General features: G+C 45.5%; 1 protein-coding gene across 2 annotated transcripts; it reads left to right on the top strand.

Moving 5' to 3' along the window:
• The first annotated feature begins 1,519 nt into the window (after nt 1-1,519).
• Nucleotides 1,520-26,362, top strand: tmem138 (transmembrane protein 138). Of its 2 annotated transcripts, XM_041196587.1 has the most exons (6): nt 1,520-1,656; nt 9,765-9,862; nt 12,597-12,799; nt 14,495-14,666; nt 21,268-21,343; nt 26,159-26,362. In XM_041196587.1, exons 3-6 carry the CDS (start codon nt 12,672-12,674, stop codon nt 26,269-26,271), a joined length of 489 nt encoding a protein of 162 aa, XP_041052521.1. In that variant the 5' UTR covers nt 1,520-1,656; nt 9,765-9,862; nt 12,597-12,671; the 3' UTR covers nt 26,272-26,362. The 2 variants fall into 2 exon arrangements, with proteins under 2 accessions (XP_041052521.1, XP_041052522.1); XM_041196588.1 differs by lacking the exon at nt 12,597-12,799.

The following is a 26,362-nucleotide window of genomic DNA, read 5'->3' as shown; positions in this document are numbered from 1 at the left end:
GGTGGGAATGTGAAGCCAGGTCTCCAGAGCATTACTCTGGGTCTCTGGAATACCAGTCCAATGACAATATCACCATGTCACCCCCTCCTTTCATCAATACCACACGAATTATGAAAGTAAATATGCAATGGAATTAAAGGAGAAAAGATACCATTCTGCAAATAAGACGTAATATGAATAGACTGAGACAGCCCAATTCCTCATGTCATAAAACTCAAAAGTATGCAAATGATTGAAAATTTAATGAATTCAACTTGACAACATATGATCTAAGGACTTAAATGCAAAATGCAGAGTATTCTGTAAATTAAAGAGACCTGCGTTTTACAATGTATTATTTGTACATTAAAAATATTCAGAATTGTGAACATTTCATTCTTTACTTTATTCTTGTCTATAACAATGCTCCGAATTATGATTACTTGTTTTATTTGTATTATCACAATTCGGCACATGTCGCCATGGTCTTTCAATAAACCAATTATATGTCCAAAAATGTAAATTAAGAATCCTACACAGTATGATATGCAAATATATTTACGTATTTCAGATGAAAGTCATGATCTGAAGCGTTAACTCTGTTTCTCTCCACAGATGCTGCTCACCCAGCCTTATCTGTTTTTATTCCAAATTTCAAGCATCTACGGTATTTTACTGTAGTATGTACACAAAGGTTCCCCTTGTTCTTGATAAATGCTGGAGGGATTGTAGAGGAGTCAGACAAACTCTTAAACGATTAATTTTAAATAATTTTACAGCATGTAGAAATTGAAAGTTAAAATTTTAACCAAGATAACCATTGTCTTAATGATTTGAATGCTAACAAACCGCGGATCACAGTGTTTCCCTTAATGCTTAAGATTTAAATTTTCTCCATGAATTATAAATAAGCAGTTGATAACAAACATGACAATTTTCCTGAAAAATAATCATTTCACGGCTTCTTTGCAAATTATTCAATTTTCTCAAATTAGGTTGGGACTCGTTTGCAGTTCCAGGCCTTTTTCTCACTTAATACAGAGCTTCGCTGGTACAGCAGAAGAAATTCAACTTCACAAATGTGCAAATTTTGATCACATGATGTTTTTAGTACTTAGCCCTAGATTCGCTTTTTAAATAAATGGATTCGGTAAGGAAGCAAAGGACGGTGGGTAGGGGGGAAAGAGAGACACATGAAAGATCTTTTATAGTTCGTGCATCTTGTAGGTGGCTGCTGCTGCTCCTTAATCTTTGCTTCCTGAAGATTTTATTCGGTTTTTGGTGACCCCAGTGTTCAGGCAAACCTGCTCCTCTTAGCGGGGACAGATGTCGCTGGTTTGGAGAACACCAAATGCGGCCACCGCAGCTCCTGTAGTCGGTCAGGTGTCGCCATTTTAGCGGAAACGAGCCTTGACCGCTGCTGCTCCTCTAATCCGACAGATGTCGCTGTTTTAGCGGGAACGAAGAGCGGCCGCTCCCTCTTCAGTCCAGCAGGTGTTGCTGTTTTAGCGGGAACGAGGAACGGCCGCTGCTGCTCTTCCAGTTCGGCAGGTGTCGCTGCGGAGGACATGCGCATGCTCAATGCTCGCCTCCCGGTTTCCATGAAAGCCGCAACGGCCTCGGGAATTCTCTGGTCTGAGCCGGGATTGGGGACGGGGACAGAGTGAGTGGTCCGAGGTGAGCAATCACTTATTATTGTGATTTTCGTAGTAGTCCCGGCTTCTATCCTGTCCCTGTGAAAAGCTGCAATTATCTTAACCTGGGGGAAATAAACATTTGGTTTAAGTTCTAAAGTAAAATACTGCGGATGCTGGAAATCTGAAGTAAAAACAGAAAATGCTGGAAAAACACAGCAGGCCTGACAGCATCTGTAGAGAGGAAAACAGTTAACGTTTCGAGTCCGTATGACTCTTTAGAACGGTTTAAGGCATAGATCGGATGGTGAGGATTGGAGGTGAAACCTAGGAATGAATAAGAAATAGGCTGGTCGACGGGAAGTGTTAATTTCAGAGGTGAGGAAAGGACAGGCCCCATGCGAGCTTGGGCCCAGGGGTCAGTGGTGAGAAATTTCCTGTTAGTCTATATTTAGAGAGTGAGCGCTAACCTTAATCAGAGATTTCCGTGTAGGATCAAATTTAAATTATTCCAGGTCTTTGATCACCTACAGAATTTCCTGACATCTGTCTTAAAATTATTTGTCTCCTTTATCTCCACTCTTTAATGTCGAATAATCTTAAGGGTTAACATTTTTTATTTCTATCCCTTATAGATATTTTATAGACCTTGATAAAATTACCTCTTGCCCTCTCTCTCAGCCAGACACATCTTCATTGTCTTCAGTAATCAAATGTGTCTCATATTTCTTGGTGATCAGCATTTTGGGTGCACTGAGGTTTAATTATTACGTTCTCTAACTTGTATTATATCATTTTAACAATGTTGTTGAAGTAGCCTGTTAGCTTTGATTGGGGTTTTGCCTCAGTCAGGATTAGACAATGCCTTCATACATTTTGAGTGTTGTATCTACTAAGACTCTTGTATTTCTTTTAACTTCACAATGAGCTATTACTCACAAGTCCTTCTGTGACTGGGTACTGCAGGGATTGGAGTATGTACTGGATGTGAGTGATATCATTTGACTTTTTTTATGTCATGGAAAGTGGGCAAGGCCAACATTTGTTGGCTGTCCCTAATTGCCTTTGAGAGCAGTTAAGAATCAACCACATTGCTGTGGGTTTGTAGTCACATGTAGGCCATTAGTGAAGCAGATGGGTTATTATAACAATTGTTCACCATTACTGAGACTTGATTTCAATTCCAGATTTTTTTCAATTAATTGAGTTAAAATTCCACCAGCTGTTGTTGTATTTGAACTGTCCACAGAGCATTTGCCTAGACCTCTGGATTGCTAGCCAAGTGACATTATCTCCATCCCCCCATAGGTTTATAATTTAGAAGTTTCATTTTTATACAGTTTAGTTCTGTATTTGTTTGCCCTAATTTTTTTTTTAAAAAGGCACATTTGCCTGATTTTGCACTGCGACTTTCTAGAATCTCTAATGGTTTTATTGTAAGGCCATACTTAGCTGTTTTAATGTTATTCATTGAGTAGTTGTCATCTATTTTTATTCCTTTCATAGCACTTTCCATTTGTCAGCATTAAATTTTTTTTTTTTGCTTTTTTTTCACACGTTGTCCAATTAATTGTGTAATTTATTTGGCTGCTTTTTTGAAGGCTGGTTGGGCATCATCTATAAATTTGACCATTTTATTTCTGATTCTGGACTGTGGGGCATTTATATAAAAACAGTAGTGCTCCAAACATTAAGCCCTGAGGCCCTCAATGCAGTTTTTGTTGTCCTAACAAATCAAGTGCCCCTTTATGTCTTTAGGAAAGGGTAAAGAAAAAAAGGGAAGCTTATGACAGACACTGAAGGCTCAGTACTGCAGAAAACCAAAAAGATTATAAGAAATGCTGGGGTGAAATTAAGAATAAAATTAGGAAAACAAAGAGAGGGCAAGAAAAAAATATTGGCACGTAAAATGAAGAAAACCCAAAGATTCTTGATAAATACATAAAAAGCATGAGGATATTGAAAGAAAGAGTGGGACCTATTAGGGACCATAAGGGTAACCTCTGTGTGGAGGTGGAGGGCATTGGTATGGTTCTTAATGAACACTTTATATCTGCTTTCACCAAAAGAGAGATGATACAGACATTGTAATCAGGGATTTGGGGGTGGAGGGAGGGGGGGGGGGAGGGAGGGGGGGTGGGTGGGGTGGGGGGGGGAGGGGGTGGAGGGAGGGGGGTGGGGTGGGGGGGGGAGGGAGGGGGGGTGGGCGGGGTGGAGGGGGGGGTGGGCGGGGTGGGGGGGGGTGGGTGGGGGGGTGGGCGGGGGGGTGGGGGGGTGGGCGGGGGGGGTGGGGGTGGAGGGAGGGGGGTGGGGGGGGGAGGGAGGGGGGTGGGGGGGAGGGAGGTGGGGTGGGAGGGGGGGAGGGGGGGGAGGGGGGGGGTGGGGGGGGAGGGGGGGGAGGGGGGGGAGGGGGGGGAGTGGGGGGAGGGGGGTGGGGGGGGAGGGGGGGGGGAGGGAGGAGGGGGGGGAGGGGGGGGGGGGGGGGAGGGGGGGTGGGGGGTGGGGGAGGGAGGGGGGGTGGGGGGAGGGGGGGTGGGGGGTGGGGGAGGGAGGGGGGGTGGAGGGAGGGGGGGGAGGGGGGTGGGGGAGGGAGGGGGGGGTGGAGGGAGGGGGGGTGGGGGGTGGGGGAGGGAGGGGGATAGGGGGAGGGGGGGGGGGTGGGGGAGGGAGGGGGATAGGGGGGAGGGGGGGAGGGAGGGGGATAGGGGGGAGGGGGGGTGGGGGGTGGGGGGGGAGGGGGATAGGGGGGAGGGGGGGAGGGAGGGGGATAGGGGGGAGGGGGGGGTGGGGGGTGGGGGGGGGAGGGGGGATAGGGGGGAGGGGGGAGGGAGGGGGATAGGGTGGAGGGAGGGGGGAGGGGGGGTGGGGGGTGGGGGAGGGAGGGGGATAGGGGGGAGGGGGGGTGGGGGAGGGAGGGGGATAGGGGGGAGGGGGGGAGGGAGGGGGATAGGGTGGAGGGAGGGGGTAGGGGGAGGGGGGGTGGGGGGTGGGGGAGGGAGGGGGATAGGGGGGAGGGGGGGAGGGAGGGGGATAGGGTGGAGGGAGGGGGTAGGGGGGGAGGGGGGGTGGGGGGTGGGGGAGGGAGGGGGATAGGGGGGAGGGGGGGAGGGAGGGGGATAGGGTGGAGGGAGGGGGTAGGGGGAGGGGGGTGGGGGAGGGAGGGGGGTGGGGGGTGGGGGAGGGAGGGGGGTGGGAGGTGGGGGAGGGAGGGGGGGGAGGGAGGTGGGGGAGGGAGGGGGGTGGGGTGGGGGGGGAGGGAGGGGGTGGGGTGGGGGGGGAGGGAGGGGGGGGAGGGAGGGGGGAGGGAGGGAGGGGGGGTGGGGGGTGGGGGAGGGAGGGTGATAGGGTGGAGGGGGGGGAGGGGGTAGGGGGGGAGGGGGGGTGGGGGGTGGGGGAGGGAGGGTGATAGGGTGGAGGGGGGGGAGGGGGTAGGGGGGGGAGGGGGGGGAGGGGGGGTGGGGGGTGGGGGAGGGAGGGGGGGTGGGGGAGGGAGGGGGTAGGGGGGGAGGGGGGGGTGGGGGGTGGGGGAGGGAGGGGGATAGGGTGGAGGGGGGGGAGGGGGTAGGGGGGGAGGGGGTAGGGGGGGAGGGGGGGGTGGGGGGTGGGGGAGGGAGGGGGATAGGGTGGAGGGGGGGAGGGGGTAGGGGGGGAGGGGGGGTGGGGGGTGGGGGAGGGAGGGGGATAGGGTGGAGGGGGGGAGGGGGTAGGGGGGGAGGGGGGGTGGGGGGTGGGGGAGGGAGGGGGATAGGGTGGAGGGGGGGGAGGGGGTAGGGGGGGAGGGGGGGTGGGGGGTGGGGGAGGGAGGGGGATAGGGTGGAGGGGGGGGAGGGGGTAGGGGGGGAGGGGGGGTGGTGGGTGGGGGAGGGAGGGGGATAGGGTGGAGGGGGGGGAGGGGGTAGGGGGGGAGGGGGGGGTGGGGGGTGGGGGAGGGAGGGGGATAGGGTGGAGGGGGGGGAGGGGGGGAGGGCGGGTGGGGGGTGGGGGAGGGAGGGGGATAGGGTGGAGGGGGGGGAGGGGGAAGGGGGGGTGGGGGGTGGGGGAGGGAGGGGGATAGGGTGGAGGGGGGGTGGGGGGGAGGGGGGGTGGGGGGTGGGGGAGGGAGGGGGATAGGGTGGAGGAGGGGGATAGGGGGGAGGGGGGGAGGGGGTAGGGGGGGAGGGGGGGTGGGGGGTGGGGGAGGGAGGGGGATAGGGTGGAGGGGGGGGAGGGGGGGTGGGGGGGAGGGGGGGTGGGGGGAGGGGGGGAGGGGGTAGGGGGGGAGGGGGGTGGGGGGTGGGGGAGGGAGGGGGATAGGGTGGAGGGGGGGGAGGGGGGGTGGGGGGGAGGGGGGGTGGGGGGTGGGGGAGGGAGGGGGATAGGGTGGAGGAGGGGGATAGGGGGGAGGGGGGGTGGGTGGAGGGAGGGGGGGTGGGTTGAGGGAGGGGGAGGGAGGGGGGTGGGGAGGGGGAGGGAGGGGGGGTGGTGGGGGGGAGGGAGGGGGGTGGGGGGGTGGTGGGGGGGAGGGAGGGGGGTGGGGGGGTTGGGGAGGGGAGGGGGGTGGGGGGGGAGGGAGGGAGGGGGTGGGGAGGGGGGGGAGGGAGGGGGGTGGGGGGGGAGGGAGGGAGGGGGTGGGGAGGGGGGGGAGGGAGGGGGGTGGGGGGGAGGGAGGGGGGTAGGGGGGAGGGGGGGGAGGGAGGGGGGTGGGGAGGGGGGTAGGGGGGTGGGGGGGAGAGGGAGGGGGGGTAGGGGGGTGGGGGGAGAGGGAGGGGGGGTAGGGGGGTGGGGGGGGGAGGGAGGGGGGGTAGGGGGGAGAGGGTAGGGGGGGAGGGAGGGGGGGGTAGGGGGGAGAGGGTAGGGGGGGAGGGAGGGGGGTAGGGGGGGAGGGAGGGGGGGTGGGGGGGGTGGAGGGAAGGAGGGGGGAGGGGGGGGGAGGGAGGGGGGGGGGGGGTGGAGGGAAGGAGGGGGGTGGAGGGAAGGAGGGGGGGTGGAGGGAAGAGAGCGGGGGAGAGAGGGGATGGAGGGGGAGAGGGGGGAGGGGGGGAGAGATGAAATTACCAAATTGAGAAAGGAAGCATTAAGGTGCTTAACAACTTTGAAAGTGGAGAAGTCTCCAGGCTCAGATGAAATGTACTCTAGGCTGTTAGGGAAAGAAGCAGAAGCTCTGACCATCATTTTCCAATTCTCTTGTGACTAAAGGTGTGGTATCAGGTGACTGGAGAACAGTTAACTTACCATTTTTAACACAGGAGAAAGGGATAAACTGAATAATTACAGTCAGCCTAACTCCTGGTGGGAAAATTATGGGGAAGAAAATTTTGAGTGACAAGATGAATCTTCATTTAAAAAGACGCTGATTAATCAAAGGTAATCAGCATTGATATTGAATTTTTTGAGTAGGTAACAAGGAGGGTTGGTGGTGGTAAATGCATTTGATGTGGTCTAAGTGGATTTTAGCAAGGCTTTTGATAAGGTCCCACATGTAGACCAGTCATGAAAGTAAAAACCTTGGGGCTTGAAGATAAAGTGGCAAATTGGGTCCAAAATTAGCCTAGAGGCAGGAAGCAAAGGGTAGTTGTTGGTGTTTTTGTGATTTGGAAGTCTGCTTCCAGTGGGGTTCCACAGGGCACAATAAAGGATCCCTCGCTTTTTATGGTACATGTCAATAATTGGGACTTAAAAGTAGAGGCTATGATTAAGAAGGTTGCAATTACACAAAATTGGGTGTGTAGTTATGATGGAGTTCAACCTGGAGAAATGTGAGGTAATGCATTTGGGGAAGGCTAGCAAGGCAAGGGAATACACAATAAATGTAGGATACTGAAGTGTAGAGGAACAGAGTTGGAGTGCTTGTCCGTAGATCCCTGAAGATAGCTACAGGTAAATAAAGTTGAATGTAAAAACAAGTAGGTTATGTTAAACTTGTATAAAACACTGTTTCAGCCTCAACTGGAGTTTTGCAATGAGTTCTGGATGCCACACTTTGGGAAAGATGTGACGGTATTATGAGTCAGATGGTTAGCTCCGATGGTTAGTGCGTGGTACTAATAATGCCAAGGTTGTGAGCTTGATCCTTGTGCTGGCAGAAGCTTGTGTTCCGACTGAAGTAATACCAAATTTTAGGGGAGGCGCTAGTATAATGGCAATGTCACTGGACTGGTAGTCCAAGGGGCCTGGGTTAATGGTCTGGGGACACAGGTTCAAGTCCCACTGCAGCAGCTGATAGAATTTAAAACTGGAGGGGTTGTTCGCTGGATGGCTAGCATTTGATGCAGAATGATGCCAAAAACAGCCTGGGTTCACTCCCCATACTGGCTGTGGTAGTTCATGGAGGCCAGCCTGCCTCAATTTACTCCATGCTTGTGGAATATGGCCCTCAAGCTATAGATAACCAATTGTGTCTCTCTCTCTCTTTGAGAGAGATGGTTGTAGTCCTGTGTGGACTATGGCTAATTACAGAAGGCATTAGAAAGAGCGCAGAAAAGATTCCCAAGAATGGTCCCAGGCATGAGGAGCTTCAGTTATGTAGATAAATTGAAGAAGTTGGTACTGTTTACCTTGGAGAAGAGAAGTTTGAGAGCAGATTTGATAGATGTATTCAAAATTGAGGGGTCTGGACATCTTAGATTGCAAAAACTGACCCCAATGGTAAAATGATTGAGAGGGCACAGATTTATTGTCATTGGCCAAAGAAGTAATGGAGCCATGAGGAAAATCTTTTATACACAGCCAATGGTTAAGACCTGGAATGCACTGCTTGGGTGTGCAGTGGATGCAGGCTCAATTGAGGCATTCAAGAGGGAATTGGATCAGTAACTGAAAAGAAAAAAATGTACAGGGTTACAAGGAGAAAGCAGGGGAATGGTACTAGTTGAATTACTCATTCTAGAGCCAGCGCAGACACGATGGGGTCGAATGGCCCCCTATGCTGTAACAGTTCTTTGATTCTGTGAAGTGGTCAGTGGTTATGGAATACTTGCATTCCACGTCTCAACTAATAAAAGCAAGAGCTGGGAGGTTATGCTGGTATCGTACAAAACTTAAGTTAGGCTACAGTTGGAGTACTGTGTGCAGCTCCGGTCACTGCATTTTAGGAAGGATGTGATTGCAGTAGAGAGGGTACAGGGGAGATTTCTGAGGAGATTGCCTGGACTGGAGAATTTTAGTTGTGAGGAAAGATTGGACAGGCTGGGGTTGTTTTCTTTGGAACAGAGGAGGCTGAGGGGAGATCTAATTCAAGTGTATAAATAGTAATGAGTCTAGATAGTGGATAGACCCTGTTCCCCTTGGTTAAAGGTCCATAATTAGGGGGCATAGGTTTAGGGTGGGCAGTTTCGAGGGGAAACTTTTTTCACCCAGAGACTGGATGGTGTCTGGAACTCTGTCTGAAAAGGTGGTCGAGGCAAAACTCTCATAAAATTTAAAAAGTACTTGGAAATGCACAAGTTTACAGCTGAATGGCTGATTGTCGGCTGGCATGGACATGATAGGCTGAATCCATGCTATAAATTTCTGTGATTTCCAAAAGACTTACAAGAATGGCTCCAAAGTTGAGGAACATCAATTATGTGAATAGATTGGAGAAGCTGAGGCTTTTCTCCTTGGAGAAAAGGAGGTTAAGATGATATTTGACAGAGGTGTTCAAAATTATGAAGAGTCTAGACAAACTAGAAATAAATTGTTCCGAGAAGGAACTGAGAACCAGGACTCAGATTTAAGGTGATTGGCAAAAAAACCAAAGATGACGTAAGGAAAAACTTTGCTGCTCAGCAGTTGGTTACAATCTGACATTAGACTGCACCATTTTTTCTTTTTGTACAACAGGAGGTTTCACAGTATTAATTGTCTTTACCTTTGAGCAGTGGTAAATTGAGTTGTATGGAAGTAACTCTTCACAGTGACAGCACACCTGCACTGTACAGAGAGCAGTGTAGCATTCAACATCTATTGGCTACTTCTTATCTCTTCTATTAGAGTAAATGAAAGGCCAAGATGTACTTGCAAGATAATGTTTCTAATCCCAGAGGTACTATCTGCATAATTAAAGGACCATATTAATCTGCTTTGTATATACTCTCTACATAATTTGTGGTTCCAATGTTAGTGGAGAGGAGAAAATAAATAGAAATTACCAATTTTTAAAAAATTATCAACTTCTTTTGTTCCATAACACAGGACAGAATGCTAACGGTGGGACAAAGATAGTGGAAGATACTCAAGAATCCACAGTTGGAAGGTTGTAGCACTGACGACGGTTACAGAGAGAGGGAAAGGTGAGACCCTAAAATGATTTGAACACTAGGATTAGAATTTTAAATTGGTTCCTGGTCACCAACACCAATATAGATCAGCGAGCTGGACTTTGCTTGGGTTCGGATAATGACTGCAGTTTTTGGGGTGACCTGAGGATGATGGGAGGTGGGGGGGGTGAAAGGTGGGTATCCAGCTTAGAGAGCATTAGAATAATCCAGTCTGGAGATAACAGTGGCTCCCTGAGGGTTCTGACAGTAGATGGGTGGAAGTAGTAGACTCTCATTATGATGAAGAGAATAGAGGGCCAGAGCTCTCACCGAGTTTGTGAGCAGTCTTTTTCAAACAAACTGGATGGCGAATGGAATCTGTGGCAAGGATCTAGAGTTTCCGTGGATCCCATGGGAGCCAACAGTCCACAAGTACCTTGTTCAATTTGCCATTCTTTGTGTGAGCATCCATGACAGATATCAGCAGGATATTTCATCGCAGGCTGTAAGATCTAATGTCTACATATTCGGTTCTAGCAAGAGTCACTAGGTGTCAATGAAGAATTGGTATAGTGTCTAATATTTTCTACCTGCCTGGCATGGAAGGCTGGAGCTACCACCAGCCTGGCTGAGATTAGATAACTCAGTACAAGCATTCCAGGAAGCTTCACAGAAGCCTTCACTAAGCCATGTGAGATTATGGGATATGTGACCCAAAACTCGATTAAAGAGGTAGGTTTTAAGAAGTGAGAGCAAAGAGAGGTAAAGAGGCGGAGAGGTTTATGGAGGAAATGCCAGAGCTTAGGATCCAGGTTGTATGCAAGATAGTATTTTACCAGCTGTTTTTTGAAAGATGATGATGATGATGTAAGGAGCTAATTGGCTGTAATTTTATTTTCATTCCTATAAAATGGAAGCTAAATAAGCATGCAGATTAGAGTCAATCTCTTGATAACAGTGACTCAGTTTATATAACAAACTAAATATAGATTGGCATACAGTTCTGTCTGGTTTCAGTAGACTTGTACAACATGATTTCTACGGAGGTGGGGTTGGGAAGAGCTTATCAACAGCATCACTGTAGTACAGGCATGTGGTCCTCATGTTGAGCCTAGAGAGATCATGAATGAAAAGATCTTAAAGGTTAATGTAACAGTTGTCACACAGCATCCATGCATGCATGCTTCCCAGCAGCAGGAGCTCAGCGTCACTGGTTTTCAGTTTGCGTGAGATCCCTCCCTGATTTATGTTTGTCCTCATAACAGGTAATTATAGTGTTCAACCATTGCCTTAGCTGAGATTAACTTGGCATCCCAGCCTGTGTAAGAATGGATGTGTGTGTGAATATATATGTAATTGTTAATCAATTGTGAAACGTTTTCTTACATTAAAACATGTCAAAAGTAACTCTCATGCTCTGAAGCACTTTCGGATATCCAGAGCTTGTGAAAGGCACTGTATAAGTGCAAGATTTCCTTAAATGCTGTGTTACAGATTGGAAGGTCTGAGGACTTTATCTACAGTACTGCAAACATAAGACCAGAAATTGCTATAAATGGAATTTGGTTTCTTTACAACAAAAAAAGACAACAAATTGGGTAGGGGTAGGTGGGTTTATTTGTAGATTGCCTTGTACGTGAGAAAATATGATAATTGATTACATGTTGTATGATCCGATGACACGAGCTGTGCTTTTGTCACTCAGCCCTTTGTCAGTCTTTGAGCACACTGTCTATTACCCCCATGAAGAGTGAAAGAATTTGGCCAATGCCCTGCTTGTAGAATCATAGAATAGTACAGTACCGAAAGTGGCATTCAGCCTTTCCAGTTTGTGCTAACTCCTTTGAAGAGAAATTGAGTTAGTCCTACTTCCCTGCCCTGTTCTTTCATCATATCACTTCAATTTTTTCTCCTTGTAGTATTTATCTATTTCCCTTTTGAAGTTTAATATTGAATCTGTATCCACACCACCTTATCAGGCAAGATGTTCCAGATCCTAATGACTCGTTCTATTTAAAAAAAAAGCTTTTCCTCATCTCACCTTTTTTGCCAATCATCTTAAACCTTTGTCCTCATCAACTGATCAACCATGGAAACAGTTTCTCCTTATTTACTCAATCAAAACCTTTCATGATTTAAATACTTCTATCAAAACTCTTCTTCGCCTTCTCTGCTCCAAGGAGAATAACCCCAGCTTGAACAATCTAAGCAAATAACTGTAATTCCTGATCCCTGGAGCAATTCCAATAAACCACATTGTACTCTCTCCAAAGTCTTCACAGCATCTCGTGCGTACAGCTACTGAAAGAAAGAATGAGAGACAGCAACTACTTTTTCTGTTTGTGGCTTATGCATAATACCTTGCCAGGACCCAGGAGCAGGGACTGTAATTGGACAGGTGATTGATTAGTCATGTAGCAGGTTTGAAGTTGTAACCATAAGCAGTGAACTAAGTTTATGACTTAGTGAGTTTAACCTGACCACACTTCCTTATTAGAGATCTTTGCAGTTAGATCTTGAATTCAATTCATCACAAGACTAAACTAGTGCCCCTGCTTGTACTGGATTAGCTGATCTCTATTAGGATAGCATTTGAGATATCATGATAGAGACACAGTATGTCGTCCCAGATTCTCTCATCAGTAACCTTCTACCTATGGGGAGGTGAGGGAAGTTGGGATTTGTTGCGAAGTTTATATCCCCATAATTCTATTTTGTGTGCACATTTGTTTTAATTCTGTGGCTGAAGTATATCCTTGTGTTCCAGGTTGTTGAACAGATCATGTGTTTACATGACTGTACCACTGATTTTCTGTGTTACCAACACTGACTTCACTGGGGAATGCTCCAGACATCAAATTACAGCCTTGTGCTGGCAGTACAATTCCTTCTCATGATCTACGACCTGTTGGCCAATTCCTTTTCTGAGCTTATATTCACGGAGCCAGTCATCCCGCTGATAATGTTCATGTGAGTGTGTGTGTGAGCATGAGAAGATATTTATATTACAGAACTACAGAAATGTTAACTCTTATCTCGGGTACACAAAAAAAAAAATTCTCTATCTCTTAGTAACATTAAATGTGAGTACACCTTGCAGTTCGGCCTGTGATATAGGAAATCAAAGGTTGTTTACCACAGTTGAACAAATCTTACAAAATTCAATGAGATGAGAGATCCCAATGCAATTATTATATTTGTTACCAAGTCTTTAGTTCTTTGCTTTATCCTGAAAATCATCTTTGCGGTTTTGACTTATTTTGGAATTGAATTGCACAACTATTTTAAGACATAAGTCTGGTTTAATAAAGACAGTTGTGTCATCTATGGAAGCAAATTTCCCCTCAATTGAATTTGCAACCACCTAGGAAAGAATGTGGATTTGATCCCAACCCAAAGATACAATACTAAGCCCTCAATAAAATGAATTTTAGATAACCAGGAAATTCTCATAAATAAACACGAAAGATATATAGACTTTGTGATTTTAAATGTGATAATACTCTATCATCTGTAATCTTGTTTGATAATGTCCTGCTGCATGGGCCTTCACCAGGCTTTTCTACTTTAAACATTTACCAGGGTGCAGTGGAACCTCCTAATAGCCAATAAGTAGAAGATATCTTGGGAAATAGAGATCTAAGATCAAACCACATTTTCCTCCCAACCAAAACATGTTCGGTAGAGACAAACAGCTGTGTACAGAGTGAAAATCTTAGTTCTTTCAATTAAAAATATACTTGCTCTCCTCCAGTTCCTCCATTTGCCTTGTAGGTAAAGGTAGTAGTGCGAGACTGTACAAATCATGATTAGTTAGATTCTTATGACTGCAGTATAGAATCTTAGAATGAGGCCATACAGCCCATCATGCCCGTGATTGCTCTTTCACCTTGTCCCTTTCCCCCAACTTTTCCCTGTAGGCCTCCAGTTTATTTCCTTTTCAGATAATTATCCGATTCCTTTTTGAAAGCCACGATTGAGTCTGCCTCCACCACATTCCATTCCAAATCTTAACTGCGTGAAGACGTTTCTCCTCCTATTGCCGTTGCTTCTTTTGCCAATCTATGCCCTCTTGTTCTCAATCTTCCTGCCAATGGGAACAGTTTCTCCCTATCTGCTCTGTCCAGACACCTCTAACACATCTCCGCTCAGCCATCTGTTCTCCGAGGGAGCTACTAGCTACGTACAGGTTGATGAGGCACTATTCACAAATTTAAATTTGACATTATTTGTAAATGGGGAATAACTGGCTTTCAATACTATATCCCATTTGCCATTCAACTTGTGTGAACCTAGACAATTAATTTTACAGGTTATTAAATCAAAGAGGGCATCACTGTTACCCTGACATAATATGATTGGGGCTAACTGGACAATGTTTAGGAGCCATGGTGGGTTTCCCCTTCCTGATATGGTGGGAGTGAGACCAATTTTGGACCTTGAATATTACCCTAGCTGAGATCAGCACTGACCAGGGATCTAGCCTGTATGGCTCAGTATTACACAAGGCACTGCATTTACCAGTTTGATCACTTTCAAACACTCTGTTGCCGATTTGCATTTAAAAGGAAAGTATGTATTGATTGGCATTGTTATTTCAGAACTGCTATAATTAGTCTGGGAACTTTTAAAAACAAAAGTCTGAATGTTTTTTTCTTTCTTCAGTATTCAAGACATTGGAATCCTCTTCAATATCATCATCATCTTCCTAATGTTTTTCAACACATTCATCTTTCAAGCTGGCTTAGTCAAATTGCTGATTCACAGGTTTACAGGAACCATTCTTGTCACTGGTATTTACTTTGTTCTGAGTGTCAGCTTTCATGTTTGGATTCAGGTACGCAAGCTTTATACAAAGGAAGAAGTTGTAAATAATGCATTTGAGTGAATAACAAATTACTACACTTCCAAGTAATTCATTGCATGTGAAACTTGAGATGCTGTAACAATGCAATCTTTCATTTTTTTTCTTGGGTGGGGGGGAAGCGATAAATATGCCTTTCTAGTTGAATATGACTAATCTTTTAGTAAGTAGTGAGGATAGGAAATAAACACTTTAATTCAAGGCAGAAAACATTGGAAATTAATGAGTAAATCAACATCCAAAAGAAATCAAAGGCATATGAGGATTTAGCTGATCTCAACCAAAATGGTGCTGCAGTTGCCCTTTGGACCCTTGACAGGAAGATTAGCCAGGTATTAAATAATCCTCCAAGACACCTGCTTGCGCAGATGCCTGGTTATGCTACACTTCAATAATTTACCAATACACTATCTGGGCAAATATAAGAGTCAGTACCCTCAGTAGGGAAAATGAAACAATCATTTCCCTGACATTTGTCTGGTCATAATTATCTGCAATTAAAGGGGCAAGTGACTAACCTGCTCTCATCCCAATCAGTGCTGGCTGAAAGGTGTTTGAAAGTAACTTATTTTTATTTTGCCTTTTTCCTTGTAAGTTTTTGCTTCTGCTTAATTGTCCCCTACACAGCATGACTGAGATTTAGAAGCCTTGTTTCCTGCCAATTTTCTAAGTCCTTTTCTGAATGGGTTGATTCTTTGCCTGGCTACGGATCTTTGATACCCTTGGTTTCAGATGGGATCTGAGATAGTGAAAGTTGGCAGGCTTTTCTGTCATGTAAGAAACCATCACAGAGCCCAAATGGCACCTTCACTCAACTCCACTTCCAGCAGTGATTGCTAGATGTCAGTCACAAGCAGAAACACTGATTAGCTTTCTCCTCTCGAGCCATTTGCAATGTCTTTACTGGTGTGCCACAAATATCAGCTAGTTTAGCATCGGCTTTGGGTTCAAAACTGCTCCTGAGCTGTTTTAGGTCAGCTATTCATTAAATAGTAGAGAAGCTAGTACTTTTATTGAGGAACTCTGATGAAATGCCAAGGCAGCTGGTGCAGGATACCACCAATGTTGCAAAAAGAATTACAGCTGACAAGGTAGGTCACAGAAGTGATCAGATGTCAGCATGCTTTGGTTTCAAATTGTTAGGTTATATGAAGAGAGGAAAGTTAAGGAGTTTCACAATTTTGAAGTCCAGGCAAAAATGAGAAGTAATGCATGCATCTTTATTTCAACATGGTGGAACCATAATATTATCAATAAAATGGATCAAAACAATGCAGCACACAATAGTAATACAACGTAAATATGCTTAGGTTCTCTTAAATGATTTTTTTTAGTCTAGGAGAATTTGTTGTGCAGTGGTTTTATAGTTCATTGAGATCTGTCCTTACAGTTAGAATGCTTGAGATAGCCTGGATGTTTTTGCAGCTAGTGATTCTGTAGGAACTGCCTGACAAATTTGATTAGAATTCTTTGGGGAGGTAACAAGCGGGATAGATAAAGGGGAACCAGTAGATGTCATATATTTGGATTTCCAAAAGGTGTTTGATAAGGTACTGCATATAAGGCTACTTAATAAGATAAGAGCCCATGGTGTTGGGGGTAGTATATTAGCATGGATAGAGGATTGGCTAACTAATAGAAGGCAGAGTTGGGATAAGGGGGCATTTTCGGGATGGCAACCTGTAACTAGTGGAGTGCCACAGATCAGTGCTGGGCCCACAATTATTTACAATATATATTGATGACTTGGATGATGGAAGTGAATGTACTATCGCAAAGTTTGTTAATGACGCACAGATAGGTGGGTAGGCAAGTGATGAGGATGACACAATCTTCCAAGGGATATAGACAGATTAATTGAGTGGGCAGAAACTTGGCAGATGGAATATAATGTGGGAAAATGTGAGGTTATGTACTTTGGCAGGAAGAATGTAGGAGCTGAGTATTATTTAAATGGAGAAAGCTGCAGCACGGAGGGATTTGGGAGTCCTCATGCATGAATCCCAAAAAGTTAGTATACAAGTTCAGCAGGTAATAGGGAAGGCAAATGGAATTTTGGCCTTTATTTCAAAGGGAATGGAGTATAAAAATAGGGAAATCTTGCTAAAATTATACAAGGCATTAGTTAGACCACACCTAGAATACTGTGAACAGTTTTGGTCCCCTTATCTAAGGAAAGATTTTTTTTATTCATGGAATATGGGCCAGCATTTATTGCCCAGCCGTAGTTGCCCTTGAGAAGGTGGTGATGAGCCGCCGCCTTGAACTGCTGCAGTCCATCTGGTGTAGTTAAACCACAGTGCTACTAGGAAGTGAGTTCCAGGATTTTGACCCAGCGACAGCGAAGAAACGGCAATATATTTCTAAGTTAGGATGGTGAGTGACTTGAAGGGGAACTTTCAAGTGGTGGCATTCCCATCTAGCTGCTGTCCTTGTCCTTTTAGATGGTAGTGGTCGTGGGTTTGGAAGGTGCTGTCTAAGGGGCCTTGATGAATTCCTGCATTGCATCATATGGATGGTACACACTGCTACCACTGTGCGTTGGTGGTGGAGGGAGTGAATGTTTGTTGATGTGGTCCCAATCAAGCGGGCTGCTTTGTTCTGGATGGTGTCAAGCTTCTTGAGTGCTGTAGGAGCTGCACTCATTCAGGCAAGTGGGGAGTATTCCATCACACTCCTGATTTGTGCCTTGTAAATGGTGGACAGGCTTTGGGGAGTTGGGAGATGGGTTACTCGTTGCAGGATTCCTAGTCTCTGATCTGCTCTTGTAGCCACAGTATTTATATGGCTAGTCCAGTTCAGTTTCTGGTCAATGGCAGCTCCCAGGATGTTGATAGTGAGGGATTCGGTGGTGGTAATGCCATTGAGCGTCAAGGGACAATGTTTAGATTTTCTCTTGTTGGAGACTTGCCTGACACTTGTGTGGTGCGAATGTTACTTGCCACATGTCAGCCTAAGCCTGGATATTATCCAGGTCTTGTTGCATTTGACATAGACTGCTTCAGTATCTGAGGAGTCACGAATGGTGCAGAACATTGTGTAATCATCAACAAATCTCCCCATTTCTGACCTTATGATGGAAGGAAGGTCATTGATGAAGCAGCTGCAGATGGTTGGGCCTAGGGCACCACCCTGAGGAACTCCTGCATTGATGTCCTGGAACTGAGATGACTGACCTCCAACAATCACAATCATTTGCCTTATACTGTGTATGACTCTAAGCAGCAGAGAGTTTCCCCCTGATTCCCATTGACTCCAGTTTTGCTGAGGCTCCTTGATGCCACACGCAATCAAACATAGCCTTGATGTCAAGGGCAGTAACTCTCACCTCACCTCGGGTGTTCAGCTCTTTTGTCCGTGTTTGAACCAAGGCTATAATGAGGCCAGGAGCTGAGTGAACCTGGTGGAACCAAACTGGGCATCAGTCAGCAGGTTATTCCTAAGCAGTGCTTGATAGCACTGTTGATGACTCCATCCATTACTTTACTGATGATTGAGAGTGGACTGATGAGGCAGTAATTGACCCATTTGGATTTGTCCTGCTTTTTGTTTACAGGACATACCTGGGCAATTTTGCATATAGCCAGGTAGATGCCAGTGTTGTAGCTGTACTGGAACAGCTTGGCTAGTATCGCAGCAAGTTCTGGAGTACGAGCCTTCAGTACCATTGCTGGAATATTGTCAGGGCCCATAGCCTTTGCACTGTCTAGTGCCTTCGGTTGTTTCTTGATATCATGTGGAGTGAATCGAATTGGCTGAAGACTGGCATCTGTAATGCTGGGGACCTCCGGAGGGGGCCAAAATGGATCATCCACTCGGCGCTTCTGACTGAAGATTGCTGCAAATACTTCAGCCTTATCTTTTGCACTGATGTGCTGGGCTCCCCCATCATTGAGGACGGGGATATTTGTGGAGCCTCCTCCTCCAGTGAGTTGTTTAATTGTGTACCACCATTCACAATTGGATGTGGCAGGAATGCAGAGCTTAGGTCTGATCCTTTGCTTGTGGGATCACTTCGCTCTGCCCATCACTTGCTGCTTATGCTGTTTGGCATGCAAGTAGTCCTATGTTATAGCTTCAGTAGGTTGACACCTCATTTTTAGGTACACCTGGTTTGCTCCTGGCATGCCCCACTGCACTCTTCATTCAACCAGGCTTGATCCCTGTCTTGATGGTAATGGTAGAGTAGGGGATATGCCGGGCCATGAGGTTACAGATTGTGTTCGAATACAATGCTGCTGCTGATGGTCCACAGCGTCTCATGGATGCCCAGTCTTGAGTTGCTAGATCTGTTCAAAATCTCCCATTTAGCACGGTGGTAGTGCCACATGACACGATGGAGGGTATTCTCAATGTGAAGACAGGACTTCGTCTCCACAATGACCGTGCAGTGGTCATTCCTAACGATGTCCTGCTGGTGGGCAGGACATACCCAGGGATGGTGATGTCTGGGACATTATCTGTACAATAGGATTCCGTGAGGATGACTGTCAGATTGTTGCTTGAGAGATTGCTGTGAGACAACTCCCAATTTTGGCGCTAGCCGCCAAGGAGGACTTTGCAGGGTTGACAGGGCTGTTTGCCATTGACGTTTCTGGTGCCTAGGTCAATGCCGGGTGGCCTGTCCAGTTTCATTCCTTTTTTTTTGAGACTTTATAGCAGTTTGATACAACTGAGTGGCTTGCTCCATTTAAGAGTCACTTGTAGGCCAGACCACGTAAAGGGCATTGTTGAACCAGATGGGTTTTACAAATCATTAGACGTTTAATTCCAGATTTTTATTAAATTCAAATTCCACCGTCTGCCGTGGCGGGATTCAAACCCAGGTCCCCAGAGCATTGCCCTGGGTATCTGGATTACTATTCCAGCGACAATATCACTATGCCATTGCCTTCCCCTAGATACTAAGATATACTGGCATTGGAGGTAGTTCAGAGAAGGTTCACTAAGTTGATCCCTGGTATGGAGGAATTTTCCTATGAGGAGAGGTTGAGTTGGTTGGGCCTGTACTCATTGGAGTTTAGAAGAACGAGAGGTGACCTTCTTGAAACATATAAGATTCTTAGGGGGCTTGACAGGGTAGATGCTGAGGTTGTTTTCCCTTGTGGGAGAGTCTAGGACCAGACGGCATAATCTCAGTAGGGGGTTGCCCATTTAAAATAGAGATGAGGAGGAATTTTTTCTCTCGAGGTAGTGAATCTGTGGAATTCTTTACCACAGAGGGCTGTGGAGGCTGAGTTGTTAAGTATATTCAAGGCTGAGATAGACTGATTTTTAATCAGTAAGGGAATTGAGGGTTATGAGGAAAAGGCAGGAAAATGGAATTGAGGGTCATCAGATCAGCCATGATCTCATTGAATGGCGGAGCAGACTCAGTGGGTCAAATGGCCTACTTCTGCAACATCTTATGTTCTAACTTTCTTGCTGTTGATTAGGGTGGATTAAAGAAGATGGCATTATTTTCAGATAGGGTAACTGTAAATTCTATCATGCACGGAGACAAACCAGGGAGGGGCCATGTGCAAAGTATAGTAGATAAATCATAAGTACAACAAAAGCCATTCAGCCTATTGAGCCAATACTGGCCCTTTCAATGAGCAATCCACTCCCCTGCACTTTCCCCATATCCCTGCAACTTTTCTCTTTCAGGTATTTTTCAAATTCCCCCTCCCCCAAAGGGAGTGATAAGAGGAAATGTGTATCGAGAAGCAGAGTGCCATGTTACAAATGGGTGGCAAAGACTAAGAGGGGAACTCGGAGAGACTAAGAATGAGAGTAGACGAGGGAGAAAAAGAGAGAAAGACATCCATTTATATTGTGCCTTCATCATGACCATAGGACATCCCAAAGCACTTTGCAGCCAATGAAGTACTTTAAAGTGTAGTCACTGCTGTAATGTAGGAAACACACATGAGTCAAGGACAGATCCAGTTTTTGGGGATGAGGGCAGCAGAAAGAAAAAGATTGGGAGTATAGCTTACAGTTCATCCATCAGAATTCCTTTTATTACTAACATTGCATTAGTAACTTGCTGTATCTTACTGCTATTTATTCTAATTGTAAAGAAATCTGATAGATCAACGAGGATAGGTTAAAACTAAGTTTGTCATACTTTTTGGACAAGATACAAGAATGTGGTGGACATTCACACTATCTCCATTTGACAGTATCATATTTACAAGATAATTGTTGACCTTGGTCATGCAATTTTAGACTTGGTATGCAGAAGGTGGAGTCTTCAGCTCATAGGAAACTTAATTTGCTTTGAATGTGGGATGCACTGTTGGGAGAAAGCCCCAGTGCAGCTGCTACTGTTCAGGCTATGTTTGACCATCACAGATGTTGGCAATGCTCATGTTTTCTGATATGCATGTGCTGAAAAAGGTCAAGGGGATTTGGCTTGCTTATAACTGGTAATCTTATTAGCTGATACGTAGGTGTCATGTTGTTAAAAGCATTACTAAACCTGTTTGCAAGTTGTTGAAAATGGCTATGGGAATTGCTAGAAATAATTTCCCTGAGCTGCTTAGTCTTATTCACCTTCAGTGTCCACTTTAATTCCCATTCCTATCAGAATCTGCGATGGTGGAATATGCGTAGGTACGTGTGGACAAGTGGACTTCAGGCACTTTTCGTTTTCCAACGATTTGGTAAGTGTGCTTCTGGTAACTTTTTCATATTGTCAAGATTGCCTACATTTTTAAACATTCTTTTGTGTACATGCTGATTTTTACTGAGGTAAGGTTCTTTCAACGCTGGTCATTCTTCATGTGTGAATCCAGACAGTGATTTTCAACAAGACACTTAACAGCAAAGGTATTACAGTTGAATGTTCATAGCCAAATGCAATGGGGGACATAGGCTAACAATCAGGAGCAAGAAACCTGGCTCCTTAGCTCAGGATTGCTGAGGCCAAGTGCAGTGCCCCATTGTGACACACTGCTTGATTGCATCTAATTTGACATAAACTAAGGTTTAATTCTGAGTTCTTCCATACAGTTCACTGCTACATCAGGTTCTACTAGATAATTGGAGAGGAAAGAAAATGACAGTGAATTCATTGCGGATGTAAATAAATAGAGCATTGTGGACTGTGCCAATTCACTGAGGCATGAAAGAGGGTGAAATACAGGACGTGTTGTGGATTCGCCCCATATGGGAGTTATTCAACCTTACCTTTACTGTCAGGCGAGTGGTCGAATCACAAGATGGAGCCAGATGGACCCATATAGGAATAAAGGAACTAGGAATGGGCTAGGGGACAGGGAAAGAATGAAGAATGGACGGAAGAAAGGAGGATTGAGAGGATTGAAAACAAGTCAGTGTACACTTCCTAATGGTTAGCTTATGAAATGCCATTGGGCAAAGGCATGGGAAGTGGTGTCCTGTTTTTATCCTGAGCCAGGGAACTATGTGTAGCAGACAAGTATAAGCTAAAGTATAAGTACAAGCTAAAATTGATTTTAAAATTGTTAATACTTCTTAACTGGCATCCATGATCGTAAGATGCCAACTGCCAGTAGTCGGCTTTTAGATTCTGCATCAGTAAGGTAGCCCCTCCTAATGCTTCCTTTGTTTGAAACTGAGATTGAAGAAGCCGCTATATGGAGCAATGCAGGGTATAAACATGTATCCATTGTACTTTATCAGTACTGCATGTGTTTCAAAAATGTTTTTTTTCTTACAATCTCCTCAGAAATCTAAAAAGTTTTGCAGGATTGATTCAGCCTGCCACTTCTGTCTTGTCCTCCAGGGACTTTGAACTTTTTTTCAATCTGGGTGCCAGATGCACATGTCAAAACCAGTGAGTGGGTCACATTTTACTTATGCAATAATGCAAAAATGAGAACTGTCTCTCAATCCTCCTTTCTTCCATCCATTCTTCATTCTTTCCCTGTCCCCTAGCCCATTCCTAGTTCTCTCCCTTCCCCTCAGTGACTGGTCTCCCTCTCATCTTCTGATTTTTTTTTTTTTCCCCCGCCCTCCCCACCCTTTCCTGGTCCTCTCTCCTGCTCTTTCCTTTGACCCTGCCTGTTTGTCTCTATTCTCTGCTTCACCCTTTACCCTGCCTCACTCTTTAGGCTGTTATGTATTCTTAGAAATATTTAATTATAATCCTCACTTCAAAAGATGTTTGCTTCATGAACATGAGGAGCAGAAGAGTGCTTTGGCAGTTCACAGATGCTGTGCCTGAAAGACAAGTAATTACTTTGTCTTTATTGGGATGTGGGCCAGCGTTTTTTGCTCATCTCTAATTGTCCTTGAGAAGGTGGTGGTGAGCCATCTTCTTGAACCACTGCAGTCGTTGTGCTGTAGGAACACCCCTTCAGGAGGGGAGTTCCAGGATTTGGACCCAGTGACAGTGAAGGAACGGTGATATATTTCCAAGTCAGGATGGTGTGTGGCTTGGAGGGGAACTACTAGGTAGTGGTGTTCCTATGTATCTGTTGTCCTAGGTGGTAGAGGTCGTGAGTTTGAAAAGGTGCTGTTGAAGGAGCCTTGGTGAATTGCTGCAGTGCATCTTGTAGATGGTACACACTGCTGCCTCTGAGTTCGTGTTGGATAGGGTACCAATCAAGTGGGCTGCTTTGTCCTGGATAATATTGAGCTTTTTGATTGGAGCTGCACTCATCCAGGAAAATGGAGAATATTCGATCACACTCCTGACTCGTGAAGAGGCTTTGGCAAGTCAGGGGGCGAGTTACTCGCTGCAGAATTCCCAGCATCTGACATGTTCTTGTAGCCAGCGTATTTATGTGGCTGATCCGGTTCAGTTTCTGGTCAGTAGTAACTCCCAGGATGTAAATAGTGGGGTTTCAGTGTTGGTAGTGGCATTAAATTACAAGGGGCAATGGATAGATTCTGTTTTGTTGGAGATGGTCATTGCCTGGCACTTGTGTGGCACAAATGTTACTTGCCAAATAATCAGCCCAAGCCTGAATATTGCTGCATTTGGACACTGATTGCTTCAGTATCCGAGGAGTCCCAAATGGCACTGAACATTGCAACCATCCGCAAACATCCCCACTTCTGACCTCATGATGATGGGAATGTCATTGATGAAGATGGTAGAGCCTAGGATACTACCCTGAGGAACTCCAACGATGTCCTGGGACTGAGATGATTGACCTCCAATAACCATAACCATATTCTTTTATGCTAGGTATGTATGACTCCAACCAGTGGAGAGTTTTCCCCATGATTCCAATTGACTTTAGTTTCGTTAGGACTCCTTGATGCCACACATGGTCAAATGCTGCCTTGATGTCAAGGGCAGTCACTCTCACCTCACCTTGGGAGTTCAGCTCTTTTGTCCACATTTGGACCAAGGCTGTAATGAGGTCAGGAACTTGAGTGTCTCGAGTAGAACCCAAACTGAACATTAGCGCCACTTAATAGCACTGTCGCCAACACTTTCCATCACTTTCTGACACTGTTCCCTCAAAATCCTGTACTCCAGGCTCAACAACTTTACAGAGCTTGAAGGTGCTTTGGATTACTATGCTCAGAAGCACAAGTGAGGAAGGATCTGCCTCTTGTATTCAATCAACCATCCAGTTTTTTTTAATTCCAAAACTTTTTTCAATTCATAAAAAGAAAAGCAATTTTTTAAAAGTTAACTGAATTAATTTAACAGTCATCTTTTGCCATCCAATGTATTACTGAACTACAAAGACACAAAGTTCCAACTTAATTAAGCTCTTGGTCTGTGTTGTTAACTGACCTCAGCTGAGGTGATCATAGGGATGCCACTTTTGGCCTTTGTGTCCCTTGGTCAGGGAGGGGAGAAAAAAGCAAGGTTCTTAAAGGCTATCCTATGACCTTATGGAAAGTGCGTGTGTGGACATGTGGAGTGGGCATGGTCAGACTTGGATATGAAGTCCTTGATCAGCCCGCTGATGCTTATTAACAAAGAGTGAGGAAAGGTGAAAAATTAGGGAGCTGGGTAAAGCTTTCTTTCTGTAAAACCTTTAAATTATACTATCTCAATTTCTATTATTTCCTGCTTTCTGGCGGTAAGTAATACATTTGCTGGTTTTGAAGAATGGTCTGTATGCAATTAAATGTAACTTATAATTTTTCTGCTGAGTCAGAAATTAATAAATACTGAATATTGCTTTTGTTATCTCCCTAAATTACATATAAGGCCCAGTACAATGCTTGACCTTTACTTCCAGGCCTCTGCTTGCCCCATAAATCAGCAGCAACCCCTCTCCTCCCCACTTTTCACCGCACTGCTGCCAACAGTTAGCTGATACACAGCATCTTCCCAGAATGACATAACTAGAGTGAATGATCAAAGGTTTGAAATTATATCATAATACATTGTCAGTAATGACACACAGCAGCGGATTGTATTACTTCACTCCTTGCCTCCCCTGATATATATCCCTCTACTCAATAGTCTGACCTCTGCCTGGGTACAGTTGTAAAAGCACCAAGCATCCTCCAGTACCACATCATAGTGGTCTTGAGTTTAGACAGTGAGTATTTCAACTTCTTTATCTTTGGAGGACTTCATAGCTAAACATAAATCTGTCCTTGGCTTGCTGCATTGTTCCAGTGAAGCCCAACGCACACTGGAGGAACAACACCTCATCTTCCGACTAGGGACCTTACAGCCTTCCGGACTGAATATTGAATTCAACAACTTTAGGTTGTGAGCTCCCTCCCCCATCCCCACCCCCTTTCTGTTTCCCCCTTCCTTTTTTTTCCAATAAATTATAAAGATTTTCCTTTTCCCACCTATTTCCATTATATAAAAAAAAACCCCACTAGAGCTATACCTTGAGTGCCCTACCATCCATTCTTAATTAGCACATTCGTTTAGATAATATCACCAACTTTAACTTTAACACCTATGTGTTCTATTGTACTATTGTCGTTGACATCTTTTGATGATCTTCTATTACTGCTTGTTTGTCCCTACAACCACACCCCCCCCCCCCTCCACCTCTCTCTCTCTCTATCTTTCCGCCCCCCACACACACACCTTAAACCAGCTTATATTTCAACTCTTTCTTGGACTCGAACTCAAGTTCTGTCGAAGGGTCATGAGGACTCGAAACGTCAACTCTTTTCTTCTCCGCCGATGCTGCCAGACCCGCTGAGTTTTTCCAGGTAATTCTGTTTTTGTTTTGGATTTCCAGCATCCGCAGTTTTTTTGTTTTTATAAATTTGATCCTGCTATTTGCACTTTGTAACAACAATTGGAAATTATTTGGCCTCAGCACTCCCAGGCTACGTGAATGTTGAGGCCAAATCCAATAGCCTGATCAATTAACTTAGCATGGATCAGGAACTGAACCTGGGGCTTCCTAGTATGTAAAGTTTTATGTTACACACAGTATGAGAAAAGCCTTTGATCTGTTTCTACAGATACCTTGAGCCGGTTGCTGTAGAAGGTTTCAACTGTAATTCCATCAAGCACTAACCTGAAACTGTTTGATTTTATCACCCTCCAGCTGCTGTTTTATACTATTACTTTTACAAAAGAACTATCCTCTGCCTTGGAGACCCTCGATTATATGAGGACTCAGAATGGCTCCGAAATGAATTCTTTCGTGTCCGAAAATAAGATGGCAGAGTGACAAATGCAGTGACACACAACATTAAAAATGGACTGTTACATGGATTTTTACCTGAGTAAAAAGACATTTTTTAATTTG

This window comes from Carcharodon carcharias, chromosome 10 (assembly GCF_017639515.1).
Source record: "Carcharodon carcharias isolate sCarCar2 chromosome 10, sCarCar2.pri, whole genome shotgun sequence".
Lineage (NCBI taxonomy): Eukaryota > Metazoa > Chordata > Chondrichthyes > Lamniformes > Lamnidae > Carcharodon > Carcharodon carcharias.
This window is presented reverse-complemented; position numbering and strand designations above follow the sequence as displayed.